General features: G+C 42.4%; 3 protein-coding genes and 1 long non-coding RNA gene across 4 annotated transcripts; 2 read left to right on the top strand and 2 right to left on the bottom strand.

Annotated features, from left to right (window-relative positions):
- Window positions 1-1,171: 1,171 nt before the first annotated feature.
- LOC131265059 (pro-resilin-like) lies at window positions 1,172-10,857 on the bottom strand. The gene is made up of 3 exons (XM_058267320.1): window positions 10,849-10,857; window positions 10,351-10,763; window positions 1,172-1,670 (listed from the first exon to the last, which is right to left on the bottom strand). The coding sequence occupies exons 1-3, from the start codon at window positions 10,855-10,857 to the stop codon at window positions 1,172-1,174; spliced, it is 921 nt and encodes a 306-aa protein (XP_058123303.1).
- LOC131262881 (uncharacterized) lies at window positions 9,150-10,247 on the top strand. Its single transcript, XR_009178237.1, has 3 exons — window positions 9,150-9,908; window positions 9,979-10,027; window positions 10,107-10,247. It is a non-coding gene; the product is annotated as an uncharacterized LOC131262881 (long non-coding RNA).
- A 1,484-nt stretch (window positions 10,858-12,341) lies between the features above and the next one.
- LOC131262876 (cuticle protein 19-like) lies at window positions 12,342-12,774 on the bottom strand. Its single transcript, XM_058264962.1, has 2 exons — window positions 12,766-12,774; window positions 12,342-12,695 (listed from the first exon to the last, which is right to left on the bottom strand). Exons 1-2 carry the CDS (start codon window positions 12,772-12,774, stop codon window positions 12,342-12,344), a joined length of 363 nt encoding a protein of 120 aa, XP_058120945.1.
- A 402-nt stretch (window positions 12,775-13,176) lies between these two features.
- LOC131265058 (cuticle protein 19-like) lies at window positions 13,177-13,645 on the top strand. The gene is made up of 2 exons (XM_058267319.1): window positions 13,177-13,224; window positions 13,286-13,645. Exons 1-2 carry the CDS (start codon window positions 13,177-13,179, stop codon window positions 13,643-13,645), a joined length of 408 nt encoding a protein of 135 aa, XP_058123302.1.
- The last annotated feature ends 1,096 nt before the right edge of the window (window positions 13,646-14,741 follow it).

Below are 14,741 nucleotides of genomic sequence, written 5' to 3'. Positions count from 1 at the left end.
ATGCTTTGAGGAGCGCTAGCGAAACTGTGTATTTTCTATGAAACTATACTGGTTATGATTTGATTCATTCCTGAATTTGGTTTGCGTTAATAATATATAATGAATCTATATAATAACAAGCATTTAGTAACCAAAACTAATTACAATAAATAATTAAATTAGCAGTTTGTTGTTAAAGATATGACAAAGAAGCACAATTTCGTCAGTCCAAGGCAAAAGACTTCAATCTCCGATAAAGCGACGAACTCAAACAGAAGAAAGTCTACCACTTCTGAACGATAAAATCCGCATGGAAAAAGCGGGCCCTAGAAACTAGTGCGGCCCTTGCCCCTGCCTCGATGCACTAGGTTTAGGTCGGGGCTAAATTCCCCTCATTCCTGGCCGGCCATATTCGCAAAAAAGGGAAAACGGTCAACCACCATCGGGTCGGTTACCCGGGCGTGCGTAACTGCGGTGACGCAGCCATCGCCGAACTTGCTCGGGGTTGGGGGAAAAAAAGGAAACCTCTCGATCGCGCAGGAACCAGTTTTCCCGGGAGTACACTTTCAAACGGTTCAACGTTTTGCGGGGCAGTGATGCGAGCGTTACGCCGTGGCCAGTTTTTCCGTTGTCTTCCCTTAACCGGGCGAAGGGTTTTGTTTTACCGGAGCTGGTTTTAATTGCTTAATCAGCTGGTCGATTAAACTTAAGCTCCTTCCGAGGGAGGGAGAGGGGTGGTGGAGTGGGACGTGCTTGATTTGATATCATTATCAATGTATGTCGACCGGGTTGCTCGAACGGTCAGTTTCTTGGCGGTGCGCAAAAGACCTCAAACAGGACAAGGGAAACCTTGACCAGTTACGTGTCATCTCATGATTTATACATGTGTTAATTTTTCAAACATAAGAAAGCAGGGTTTCTGTTGAAGCCAAGATGATCGATACACTGAGACAAAAATGTACAGATGGACGTTCTTTCGCTAGACGTCGTCTCAAGCTGTTAGCATCAACGGCAGAAAACTGGTATATTTTCTAACACACGCTATGTTCAGCGCAATTGCCTACATTTAGGCTTGTTTATTTTCAGTCGAGTAAGTAAGTCGAGTACTTTAAAAATTTCGACAGAAAGCAGATTTCTAAGTAAAAGTGAATAAATAAAATATAATAGAAGGTTTCCTGCATTTTCTTCAACCTCACAAATGTTGATTGATGTTGCTGTAGCTATATCCGGCCGCTTCCTCATAGCCTCCACCGGAGATTCCGTGCTCCGTCTTGTACACCTGCGGGTGGTGCGCGTGTCCTACGCGCTTCACGTGCGCCTGGAATCCGTTGTGCTTGTCCGAGGAGTACTCCACCACCCGCTTCGTACCATCGGCATCGTACAGCGTGTAGCCACCCTTCACCACGTCGCCATCACGGATCTCCCACTGGCTCTTGTGGTCCCCGGTGTGCGCATCCTGTACTCCGTAGTCGTACTTGTACTTCGGGTACGTATAGTAGTCACTGTGGTCGTATCCATTTTCTGGGTACGCCTGCGCATCCTGCGATGACTTGTAGCCGATCAGACCGGCCTCGCTGTAACCGGACCCGATACCCGACGATTGGTACGAGTCGATGGCGTTCGCCCCGTTGCCGAAATACTGCGACGAATGTTTGGTGAGTATTTTGTATCCATTACCGGCGACGTACGCACTGCCCGTGGCCACCAACATAAGCACCACCGTAGGAACCTAGAAGACAGACACGATGTTATTCGTTTTCCACTTGCACCGCACGGTTTTCACTCTTGTCGGTTGATTCGTTTCTCTTTACCGAAATCATATTCATCTTGGATATATTTAGATCACACAGGACAAACGAATAAACTTTGTTTTGATTGATTCAACTCAAAGAGCAGAGACTGACTGATACCGTTCTGAGACATTGGCTTAAGTATATATACTGTTCTGAAAAACGTGCGCCCCTACCATCTGTGAAACAGATCACCCTAAACACACATCCCTCGGCAAGGGATTTCACTTTGCGTGAGAATTGTTTTCCCATCTTGGTTACACCTCAACCGGCGCAAAGAGAATCATGTCCGGAAAATTGGCAATTCTTCGCGGGTTCTGTCCCATCCATGTGAGTTCCAGCTATCGTGCCGCCAGGTGTCATACCCACGATGTATTGCAAACCGGTCGCACACGCATTGTATTTAAAATTTAGCCGAACACACACAATCGAAGGCCAGCGTGTGGACGGGAGCCTTTTTCTATGGGAAATTGCAGAAAGTGAGAACGAGTTCGTCTTGCGTGGTGCGTGTGCAGCAAACTCCGGTTGCAGCGTTCAAGGCACGAGATGGAGGCGTATGCAATTATTGTTCTTTGGCTGGTTTCGCTATGCCGAAACTGGAGCACAATAGTGCCAATGCAAACGAATGCAACTCAGGGAAACGAATCGGAGAGTGGGAGTGAGAGAGGGGCACACAAGATGTGGAATTTTTTGGGGGTGCTTTGCTGCCTTACGTACCACTCGGCTTGCTAATAACTTTATCGTTTGCCCCGCGTAGCCGGGTAACTGCGCTGCGTGACTAATTTATGAAAGTGACCGAAAAAATGGACAAATTTGAAGGTGGAGTAAGTTGATTTTGGACGTAATATTGTTCGGTTTGGGTGGGAAATTATAATCCATTCAAAGCGGTAGCGAAAAGTAGTCGTAAAAGAGGAAGGAAAATGCCAATAACTTTGTTGATTGGGTGCTATTAGCTCATTTATGTTCGACTAATTGATTATTTTCAAGTTTTCCAAAGTGTTTGCCAAAATGATCCCTATTTTTAAATAACCGTAGATTTAATTATTATTGTGCAATGGAAGAAAACATTTGAATTCATTTTGGCACCTTAACTGACGTGAATAAATTCCTTTTATACCTTGTTTAATCACTTTGTCGTTACACAACATGAGTTTGCTTACAGTTTTTCGATTGCCTCTATTATCACTTTGTGGAAAACGTTCCATCCCAAGGTGTGCCGATGAAAAACAACCAATTTCAATTGGCACCGATTTGGCATCGATTTGTTTTCCGCATGGTGGGAACCCTCATCTGAGATCGCTACCCATCTGCACTGACATTTCCACTGTTATCGACCGTTTAATGAGACGATCCATGAATGGGTTGTTTCACGTTGCGTAGATTTTTTCCGCCTTCGTCTGCAATTGTCGTTGCGCATACCCGTCTCGTCGTTTGGGCCGCCCATCTCCAATCGTTTTGTCGAGCGCGATCTTTACCGCGGATCCCCGGCAATAGAGAAAATGAATGATGAAGTGCAAACGATTTCACAAATGGTTCGATTTGCTCGTCGGTCTGTTTCATTTCCAGTCAAAACGGTACCCTTCAGCTCGTGGAGGTGTAAATTGGCACCGTTTCGAACGCCGAGCTCATCACCAAAGGTTCGCCTACGCCTTTACATCGTTTCACCTTCATCAGGTGCGTGTGATCTTTTTGGCGCAACCAGCGTACGTAAATTACGAACCTAAAGCCACACCACCCTCCACTGGGTCGATAGGTTTTGCAGTCCAACATTAGACAGCATCTAAAAAGGGGAGCCTCAAACTAATACAGATTCTGCGTGGGATTTTTCTTATGATACATATGTGTCTTCGTGCTCGGATCAACTGCGAATGCGTTGCGATGCTTTAGTTTTGTTTTGGAGAGTTTTCGAGGGCTTTCCGTTCGCTTAGCGGGGAGAAGAAAAAATGAAAGGGGCACGAAACAATGAAACGTCAATTACTTCATCGGTGAAGTGAACCAGAGTCTAGTGGCCCGGGGGGCGCCAGGAAACGAACCGGTTTGGATTAAACGATCTCTTGTACAGCCATAGAGCACAAGGCACGTGGCACGTCCACCGTCGAGCACCAATTAGGAGGAAATCCGTGTTAAGCTTCTTACGGTGGATGGCTTATGGCCGGTTTATGACCGGTGCATGAAAATTGGAACAATATAGCTGACCGCGGGGGCCATGCTGTATTTTTGTTGTTCGTGTTAGGTTTTTTGGATGATTTCGGCCCTTTGAGCTATGTAACATTTTTTCTGTGCAGCACTTCGAATGAGTGAACATGATCACTCAGTAGTGTTATTGTATCCACGTTTCCTAAGACGAAATTTGTTTTTTTAAATGCTTTAAGAAAATATTAGGTCTGCAATTAAGTTCTCGCTGTTTGTCAAAAAATATCGCTTGTAATGACAGTTGGCCGATATTGGCGTATCTGAATCGCCATAATTTTACCTTAGACATATAGTGAACAAACTGTCTTATCAGATTGGTGATTTAATTGTTGCATAATATAGTTATACAAGCTGACCCAACGAACTTCGCCTCGTCAAATTTTAATAACCAGCTAATTTTGAAATAACAAAGCATTGGAACTCAAAGGAAGTCCCTTATGTTCGTTGATGTCGACACATATCAATAGCAGATCCATCTTTAGGACACGGCATATCAGGCAAATCCAAAGAATGTTATAAAATTCTGCTAAACGATTCTTGACTTAGTCTTCACTTATATCACGATCAAACAATTTATATGAGAGCAATGGTCCAATGGCATCAGTTTTTAAAGGCAGCTAACGGCTGCACGCGCATTCAACCATTCGTAGTTTCGATACTATGCGCAAAGTTTAGATAAAGATTTGTAATGAGTTCAATTTTCGATGAAGTGTATTGCAAAATAGCAACACTCACGTTACAATCCACGATCCAGTACAGATTTAACTCTACAATTCTAATTTTCATTTGTAATTTTTGAACTTTTCGTTTTCCTAATTTTTGTTTGGCCCAAAAGGAACAATTGATCCCACAACATCGTTAAGATTGAGTCTCTTAGTTTTAGTTGTAAATTGTATATTTGATTATATTATGGAAAAAACCGTTTTTACAATTCTTCCCATTTTCTGGATTTTCCTTAAATAATTTCACATTTTTTCTAACTCTTCCTTGGTTAAAAAGGAACATCATCCCATGACATCTTCAAGATTGGCTCAGCCGATTTTAAATATTAGCGTTACAAACAAAGAAACATTAATTTTTATATGATTTTTCGTATGAAAAAAGCCCTTTTTCGAGTTTTCTAGTTTTCTTCCTTTTTCTTAGAAATTTAAAAAAATATTCACCCTTATAAATTCATAATTGAGTCAAAAGAAATCAACCACCAGCAGGCTTCGTACGAATTAGTCCAGTCGTTATTCAGTATCCGTTATAGAAATTTTTTTTATATGGAAAAAGCCGTTTTTACAAATTTTCGAATTTTCCGGCTTTTTCTTGAGAATTTTCAAATTTTCTTTTTTGCTAAACCTTTCTAAGGTGAGAGGAACAAACTATACAAAGATTGGTCGTACCAATGATAATGATTCCAGCCGATTTTAGCATTCATTTTTATAGATATTGATAATTACTTTTATGGAAAAATTATTTTTATCGAGTTTTTTTTTTATATTTTCTGGCTTTTCCTTGAAAATTTTCAAACTTTCCATTTTTCTAAACCTTAGTTGGACCAAAAGGAATAAGCCATAAGAAGACTTCGTAGTAAAAAGTCCAACCATTTTTTAGTTTTCGTTAGAGAAGGTAAATTATTTTTTTTATATGGAAAAAAGCCGTTTTTACCGAATTTTCCCATTTTCCGGCTTTTCCTTGGGAATTTTCAAATTCTCTTTTTTCCTAAACCTTCCTTGGGTAAGAAGGAACAAATCATATAAAGACGTCATCAAGATTGGTTCAGCCGATTTTGAGTTTTAGCATCACGAACATACAAACATTCATTTTTATAGATATAGAGATTATCTGGAAAATGTCGAATTTCGAGCCGAACTATCATCGAAATTTGCGGGAAGTGCTACTTTTCTTCTTCAATTCGAAGAAAACAGCTGCTGCAGCGTTTCGGGAACTGCAACAAGTTTACGGAGACGATACTATTAGTAAAACTACGTACCGTGGTTGGTTTGGGCGCTTTAAAAATGGCGAATTCGATGTTAACGACCGTCAGCGTCAAGGAGATCGCCATGCTTCAGCTACTTGGTCGACGAACGGATACAAACGAACTCCTACAACCCATCAACACCGTCACTGAAGAACGTTATCGAACACAACTGATGCAATTGAGCCAAATTTTAAAAGAAAAACGACCTCAATTCGCGTAGAGGCACGACAATGTCATTCTCCTGCGCGACAACGCTCGGCCTCACGTTGCTAGAACAGTGAAAACTTATCTGGAAACGCTGAAATAGGATGTTATATACCTCACCGGCTGTATTCACCAAACCAAGCCTCATCATAATTTAACCGGTGCCGGTTCTTGACACATGATCTGAGTGAACAAGAATTCCCAAACACTTGCAGACTTACTTGCAGACCTAATAATTCTGGAATTTTTCATTGTGTGGAATGTTTTGAAGAAAGATTGCTAACTTTTTCCATCTCAATCGTTGATCGACTTATACACTGGTTGGATTAAATTGTCCATGCCTTGCCATATCTTGTACGGTGGATGTGCAGCAGTTTTGCACATTTCTCACGCTCACCAACCCCCTTCCTTTTGGGGTAAGCTGCATTTCGTCGGGTGCAAAATTTTGTTTCTCGTGGTCCCATCGTGAGTGGCCATTTTTTCTCCCTCCTGGCGGTTTTGCGTGCCCTCCCGGGGTACAATTTTCGCCGGCTGGTGGATGGATGCATCGGTTCCGCGTCGCAAATCGATCGCAACTGAACGCTAATTAAATTACTTGCAAACCGTGCACCGCCTGCCGAAACACTGCGGGACCTTTCTCCCGCGGGGCGTGAAGGGTGATTGAGTGCTCTCGCTCGCCGGACTGGTTTAGATTCAATTTCTTTCGTTCGGTATATTTTTTGTACTTCTTTTTATGTAACCGGCGTTTGGAGCCGCCGAGCGTCAACCTTGTGCGAAGGCCCGGGCAAATCGGGAAGCCTGACGGCTTAATGCCGGGGAGTTGCTTGGTACGATCTACTAGCGATCAGCCACTGTTCCCAGCTCTTTCGGGCTTTCCGCTTTAAAACTCTCTTTTTAAAATGTCGTATATAAACTGGTGCAAGTGCGGTAGTCAGCATCATTCCATCAATAGCTTTCGAACAATAGACAACGAGTTTTGGTAGTAAGCAAGTGTTGAGTGGTGCAGGATATTTCTCTCGAAGTGCAATGTTCCGAGTGAGTATGAAAACAGTGTACACGCCCAAAACTGTGAGCAAAGTTTGTGTGTGAGTGTTTAAGTTTTAACGTTATCCATTTTTATCCTCTGAACGCTCGACAGTTTGTTAGCTGTTTTGTGTTGGTAGCTGTTGCAACGGCCGCCTATGCACCTTCCGGTAAAGGATACCCGAGCACCAAGGTTGCTGCAAGGAAGATTTTCCATCATGCACCGGTTGAGGATGAGGCTAAGCCGGAACCGGAACACCACCACCACCACCACAAGGAGGAGGAGCACGATCATTTTGTTGATTTTTATGCCCCGATTAACTACAAGTTCGAGTATGGCGTGAAGGATCCGCACACCGGTGACCACAAGACGCACTGGGAGGAACGCGACGGGGAGGTGGTTCGCGGGGCCTACACCATTCTTGATGCGGACGGCAGCTCGCGCCTGGTCGAGTACACGGCCGATCCGCATCACGGGTTCAACGCGGTGGTGAAGAAGATTGAACACCCGCACGTCCCGGTGAAGGAGCATGTGCACGAGGAGCACAAGGAGCATCACCACGAGCCCCAGAAGCACCACCTTTTCGAGCCCCAGCAGGAGCAGCAGCAGCATCATCATCATCAGCATGACTATCATCAGGCAAACGAGCATCAGGAGCAGCAGCATCACCAACAACACCAGCAGCATGTGGTTCACGAGCACCACGGTTACGGACACGGAAAGAGCTTCCAATGAACGTTGTACCTTCCAACCTGCAGCCAACTGTCCTTCGTACCTGACCGAGTGGTTGTAGTTTGTTCATCACGTATTATACGATCATGCACAGTGGTTTCATAATACAACCAAAGACTGTCATTCCACAACGATGGCGCATATTTGCTTTAGATTCGTCTCCAGAGGGAGATTGGGAAAGAAAATTGGGAACGGCTGAGGTTTTTTTTCAGTAATGGACGATAACAACAGCTGATTGGTGGAATTTAAATATTCCGTTATTCATAGTAAGCACAAGAACACGAACTACTTTCAATGTTAGAAGCAGAAGTAGTTTGAAGCACTAAAATGTCGAAACTTATAAATTGAAACATAATAACATGTTTTGTTGAATTTTCGACTTGTCTTATTTACGTAACAAAAGACAGTTTTCGTAAAGCTTGATCTGAAATGTGGGAAAATTTCGTATTGTGACAATAGTGAGCCAATAATCTTCCAAGGGCTTTTTTTCCCTGTTCTATGACTGAATTGATAAAATTAATTAGAATACATTTATAGTCACAGCTGTATCGTTTAAATAATCATATTATTTATGGGCTAAGAAAACTAACAACTTTAAATTCTGATAAATGTTTATGGTTCCAGGTATTACCACACGAGTACGACGATTTATTATTATTTATGTGGCACGACATCCCCTAGTGGGACAAGGCCTCTCTCCGAAGAGAGTTTGAGTACGAAGAAGAGAGTACGACGATTTATGTTTATGTTTATTGCAAAATGGAGGCAAACCGGACTTAAAATCTATTTTTTATTGCTTTAGGAGAGTGGTTTAGTAAAATTGGGTTAAAAATAAATCTTGTAGAATTCCGGTTCCCTTGTTGTAAATGAAAAATTTCTAAAGTCTTTTAAGCCACCTTTAAATGGAGGAAACCAGTTCGACTGGTATTGTATGGGTGTACTCTTTGCGTAAAAGTTGAAGTGTGGGTAAGAGGACACACAATATTACAACAGTACAAAATGCGAAAATACCTGTTGACACAGGGAGTAGAGAGGCTCTCGGGTGTCACCCTCATCAGTTGGTTGTCAAATTCACGCGCAGAAAGTTGGGTTATGAAATTAGTGCGCGTAGTGAACGGTAGCGATGGAGGTGGAAAAAGTTTTCCTATTCGTGGTGTTACTTTTCGTTGTACCGGGTTGGAGCGTAAATGAAACATTCTTAAATAACTTTTCTACCAAATTACATGAGCTCGAAGCATTTATGAAACATTATAACGACAAACTAGAAGTAACAGCTGAAATAATTGAGAAAGCCGCGGCATCAATCAGAGAACGAGACAAAAATAACCATAATAATCCTGATGAAGTGTCACTGCTGGCTGGGCTGAAAAAGATAGAGTCTGAAATAGAAAAAAAGCTTACCACAATGCAGACTCTCGTGCAACAACGACTGGACTCATTTGAGTCCAGGATGGAGGAGAATTTAATGCATATAGAGTCCTATGTAGAAAGAAGACTAACTTCGCTAACGAATGATGTAAAAACCCAGTTTGCTTCGCATGAGAAAACTTGTGTTTTGAAAAAGTGCCATGTGAAAATAAGTGTATGTGAACCACAGGGCGAACGAAGTGAAAAAGTGAAACGGCACAAGGATCAAACCCCAATGCGACGTGCTAGAGGAAAGAGAATAGTAAACCATACCGAAAACGTTTGTCGACGGCAAGCTGCAAACATTATGAGCTTCCTGAAAAATGAGATGATTCCAAAACTCAATCGCCTGGAATACGTTGTGAAACAAAACTCTGAAAAGTACAGTGAAGATGTAATAAGGCTTGTCGAAGAAAGAACAAGTAGTTTGGAGGATATCATGACCTCTACCGGCTACTGTCGAGTTAGCGAAATAGACACTACGCTTTGTGAGAGTGATTGTTACGACGGGCTCGATGGGTCAGGTTTTACCGGTTCGTGAACGCACACTGCAGTATGTTTTGTTCAAAGTCCATCCTCTTTTAATGTCATTTTTTTGTTTTTGAAATACGCGGTGAGTCTAGTTCACAATTTAGGAGCTTTAAAATGTACAAGCATTTCCTCTTATCTTTTAAACTTCCTAGAAGACGATCTTTGGAACTTGCAATGGACAAATAATGTTGACGTACTTGGGTAATGTAACATAACATTCGAAATTGCTTTATTCTATTTCTGTGGCTGGTATGTAAATGTTTTTTGCTTCCTATTTCAGGAGCTCCGGATTTCGGATTTGATGAACTTTCGAACAACTCCCATGATTCGATGCGCTGCACGAATAATCTTTATATTAAGCTTTCGTCTTTAACCTTTAAGCTTTAACGTCTTTAAATAAAATAACAAAAGGAAAAGGATGATTTAAACATGCGATTTGCAAGAAAAACAACAGATTTATTCAGGAACAACTAACCGGCAGTGATCATTAAACGACGTGCAAACTATAGTCAATTTAAAAATGCTGATCCAGCTTGCTGTAGCTGTAGCCAGCGCCATGATGACCATAGTGGCCTCCCTGATATCCACCATAGTGACCACCGTGGTGTCCATACACTTCCGGATGGTGGGCATGTCCGACTCGCTTCACATGAGCCTGGAATCCGTTGTGCTTGTCCGAGGAGTACTCGACCACTCGCTCGGTTCCATCAGCTTCGTGGAGGGTGTAGGCTCCCTTAACGACGTCTCCATCCCGATGTTCCCACTGGCTCTTGTGGTCTCCGGTATGGGGGTCTTTCACGCCATACTCGAACTTGTAGCTCGGATGCGAATAGTAATCCTGATGGTCATGATGATCCACACCGTATCCGTAACCAGCTCCACCCCAATAGTGCGCCGAGGCAGCAACAGCCAGGCAAACGACGGACAGGATGATGATCTATCAATTTAATGGAGAATCGGTCATTTAACATTAGGTAACTTCTCGATTAAATGACTCATAAGATATGTTTAATTTTACTTACTTTGAACATTGTTGAAGGCGTTTTTAGCTGCTTTGGCACCTGTTGGCTAGAACACTTGACCGCTGAATGATGTCCTACTGGTGTTCGCGTAGGTTATTTATATCGTCCGAACGTCCGGACGGGCCGCGTCTAGTGTTCTTGCACAAAATCAAAAAATGGTCGCTAATTAATGCGCAAAAGTGGAGAGAAGAAAAAACCAAATCACCGACAAGCCCTTCGACAGAAGCAAAATCAACAAACAGCCATCGGTTTGGTTCGATTTCGCCAATTTGTGGCTCCCTTGAGTGACAGGTCGCGATTGGTTTTGGCATGCGACGGCGCTGTTGGCAGGAATTAGTGGGCGTTCTGGAAAACTGTTTCACGGCTGTTCAACAACTATTCGGTTCGACCATTCGACGTGCCGCGATGCGTGCCATTGCGGTTCCACGGCTTGCACTTTCCGCATTCTACTTTGGTTTATGTCCACGGGTTTCTTCGAACTTGCCTTCGTTTGTGAAAAGCGGTTGCGCTTTGTTTTTCGTTGCCATTTCGGGGCCCAGCCCAAGGTTAGCTGGCCCTCAGAAGGGGAAAATCTCATTTTTCTTCTTGCGCCAGCAACGATGACCTTGCGCGCTTAGGATTCCCCAACCCCGTGTTGGGGCGATGTCGGAATCGCTCTGCGCGACGAGGTGTTATGTTTTATGCTACGCTTCGGCAACAATTTCCTGCCAAAGGGAGCCTTGGGGAGAAAATGATCGGAAAACATGAATGAAAACTGTGCCAGTGCGCGGAAAGTAGATGGGTGGAAACGAGACGGAGCCGAAGGCAGGCAAATGTGCGCTTTGACATGGTCAGTTAAGATGTTACGCGTGGCTAACTGGGCATGAAATTGGAACAGATCATTTAATATTTACAAATTGCTGCTGTAAATTCGATGCTACCATGTGGGCATCTGCTTCTGATTTGTAAGTTCATGTACTTTGGGAGTGTTCGTTATGAATAGCATAAATTTAAGGTGTTCCGAGAAAGGCACAAAGTTTTAAATTCAACAAGTTTTTTAAAAGGTGAATGATAAAAAACAAAACAAAATAGAAGACGAAAACTTGGTGAGACGAAACATTTGACGAAATTGGGGAATTCCCGCGAACGTTAAACAAGAATACGTATTTTATTATCGGGTTTTCCGTAACCATATATCGTTCCGAAACCGGCATCACAGAAACGTGTATTGAAAACTGGTTTTCGGAAGACTTTGGTGACTGGAGAATCAATTCAACCAAAGCCTACGATTCCGCGAAAGATAAAAGAAGGGGAAATAGGAATACGCAGATTTTATGCAGCATTAGACGGTACCAGCGATAAGAATTCAAACAACGGGGTCTGATGTATTTAACTGTGAAGCTGTTAAAGCATTAAAAAAAGATTGCATATTCATGGGGTTCATTCGTTTTCCAACGTAAATTGATAGTTTATTCATTTTTCGTCATGAGGAATGTGCTGCTAGTGATCTCTAATTAATTGTATTTCGACAACTTGCTGTAACTGTAACCATGACCGTGCCCATGCGAACCAGCGAATCCCTGCTGATGTCCGTACACTTCCGGATGGTGGGCATGTCCGACTCGCTTCACATGAGCCTGGAATCCGTTGTGCTTGTCCGAGGAGTACTCGACCACTCGCTCGGTTCCATCGGCTTCGTGGAGGGTGTATGCTCCCTTGACGACGTCTCCATCCCGGTGTTCCCACTGGATCTTGTGGTCTCCGGTGTGGGGGTCCTTCACTCCATACTCGAACTTGTAGCTCGGATGCGAATGATAGTCCTCGTAGGCAAGCGCTACCGCAAAGACAGCTACAAAGGCGATGCAAAGCTGTGAATAGATTGTAGAATCGTTATCAATCTAGGTACTTGGTTGATTCACTGCTATTTAAAGGGTTTACCTTAAACATTTTGATTGTTAGTTGTTCGTAAGCGGTTGGGTTGGTAGCGAGAACGAATGGGTTGTGATGATTTGGTTCCTTCTAGTTTCTGCTTATATACTCATTCAATTCGAAAGAAACTATCGATATAGTTAGTAAAAGCCTCCAAATGCACGCTTGATTCAACCACACTCGGTTGCAGGTCGCTGGCACGCAAAGCTCATTTCGAGAACGGGTTGCTTTTCCTATGTTCTTCAGGAACCAATGGCCTTCACTTTGTTAAGACTAATTAAAAAGGACTGTTTGTGATGAAGAATAATTAGGCAGGAGAAACTTTCTTTACCATGAGCTTCACCACTCTAACAAACATTCTCAAGTTTGTTGTTCAGTATAAAATAACAACATGCCCTTCTGTAAACCATCAGTACTAGCATGTTCAACAAGCAGCCAACACAAAACGCATCAAACAAAATGTTTAAAGTAAGTTGAAATAAACAAACACGACAGTAGCAAATGAAACTAACTATAATTTGTTTTATTTTTACAGATTTGCGTTGTTTTTGCCGCCGTCTTTGCGGTAGCGCTTGCCTACGAGGACTACAATTCGCATCCGAGCTACAAGTTCGAGTATGGAGTGAAGGACCCCCACACCGGTGACCACAAGAGCCAGTGGGAACACCGGGATGGAGACGTCGTCAAGGGAGCCTACACCCTCCACGAAGCTGATGGAACCGAGCGAGTGGTCGAGTATTCCTCGGACAAACACAACGGATTCCAGGTTCATGTGAAGCGAGTCGGACATGCCCACCATCCGGAAGTGTACGGACATCAACAGGGATTCGCTGGTTCGCATGGACACGGTTATGGTTACAGCTACAGCAAGTTGTCGAAGTATAATTAGGAAATTTCAAGACGATACTAAATATCATGTTCACAAGATTAAGCAAATGTTTGTTGTTGTATTTTTTTCTTGAAGCCAAAGTCGTTTTTCCACCAGGTTAATAATTTCAGGTTTTAGACTCTTGAGCTAGAATTTTCTATCTCTAGAGTGCGTTCCCAAAAAGGTTCTTTGATTCAATCAAATTCGACCAATCTCTTCGAATTGAGATGTAGAATATTTAAACCTATTAAAATATATCAACTCAGTTCAAGAATATTGTTTTTTGATTTCATACAACAAGTTGCACAAGTGAAATTATTAAAATGTAGCAGAATTCTATCCATTGCTTAGGAAAATGAGACAAGCGCATATCGGGATATATTTGGAAAATATTAAAGTAAGAAAACATGTCCATATTCAATCATTCTCGTAACATTCAATCTCTAATTTGTTTTTTTTTTGTTTTTCATGCGTTTCAATGATAATGTTGAGTATTTACATTTATACCAGCGGAGACCGGACCCTTCTCTGTACGAGAGGACTTACTGTCTGTGGATATATAAGGGGAATAGCTCTTACTGGAGCAGCCGACAAAGAAGAAGTAGAACGACAGCACTTGCAACATATGCGTCAATGTGTAAAGAAACATTTAGATTATTTCATGCACGAGTATTTTTGATATGGGTAGTATGGGAGTATTTAAACACTGCTGGGGGAAGCGCGGCGTGTTAAAGGAGTATATGAGTTACAAATGAAGTGGCTTTACAGTCCCGAAAAAGTAAACTCTGTGAACTTTGTACAAGTTACAAAGCTTTACAATATTGATAGTTATATTATTTGCTGCAAAAAAAAAAGATAAAAAGATATGTCGGATAACAGAAGTTACTGAACTATTACTAACGTGCTTAATAAGCGTGGACTCTTGAGTATTCTAGCTCACGCAGTTTTGAGGAGTACCTTAAAAAATCGCAGGTTTTCGGAAGAGGAATCCTACAATATTTGAATTATTTCTTCCGAGCATATTATGAAAATGGCTCTTAAGCCTCGCATTATCAACTGCAAGTAGAAGTATTACAAATGCTTCATTGGAAAAGAAATGTATTTACATAGACAAGAT

Source organism: Anopheles coustani, chromosome 2 (genome assembly GCF_943734705.1).
Source record: "Anopheles coustani chromosome 2, idAnoCousDA_361_x.2, whole genome shotgun sequence".
Taxonomy (NCBI): domain Eukaryota; kingdom Metazoa; phylum Arthropoda; class Insecta; order Diptera; family Culicidae; genus Anopheles; species Anopheles coustani.
This window is presented reverse-complemented; position numbering and strand designations above follow the sequence as displayed.

Excerpts from the sequence above, each read along its gene's own strand:
- LOC131265059 (XM_058267320.1), bottom strand. Across the intron at positions 1,671-10,350 it reads AGCTACAGCAAGCTGGATCA|TGCGTACGTCGCCGGTAATG; the intron begins GCATTTTTAAAT and ends GGCCACGGGCAG.
- LOC131265058 (XM_058267319.1), top strand. The coding sequence starts at position 13,177 with ATGTTCAACAAGCAGCCAACACAAAACGCATCAAACAAAATGTTTAAA. Across the intron at positions 13,225-13,285 it reads CATCAAACAAAATGTTTAAA|TTACAGATTTGCGTTGTTTT; the intron begins GTAAGTTGAAAT and ends TTTGTTTTATTT.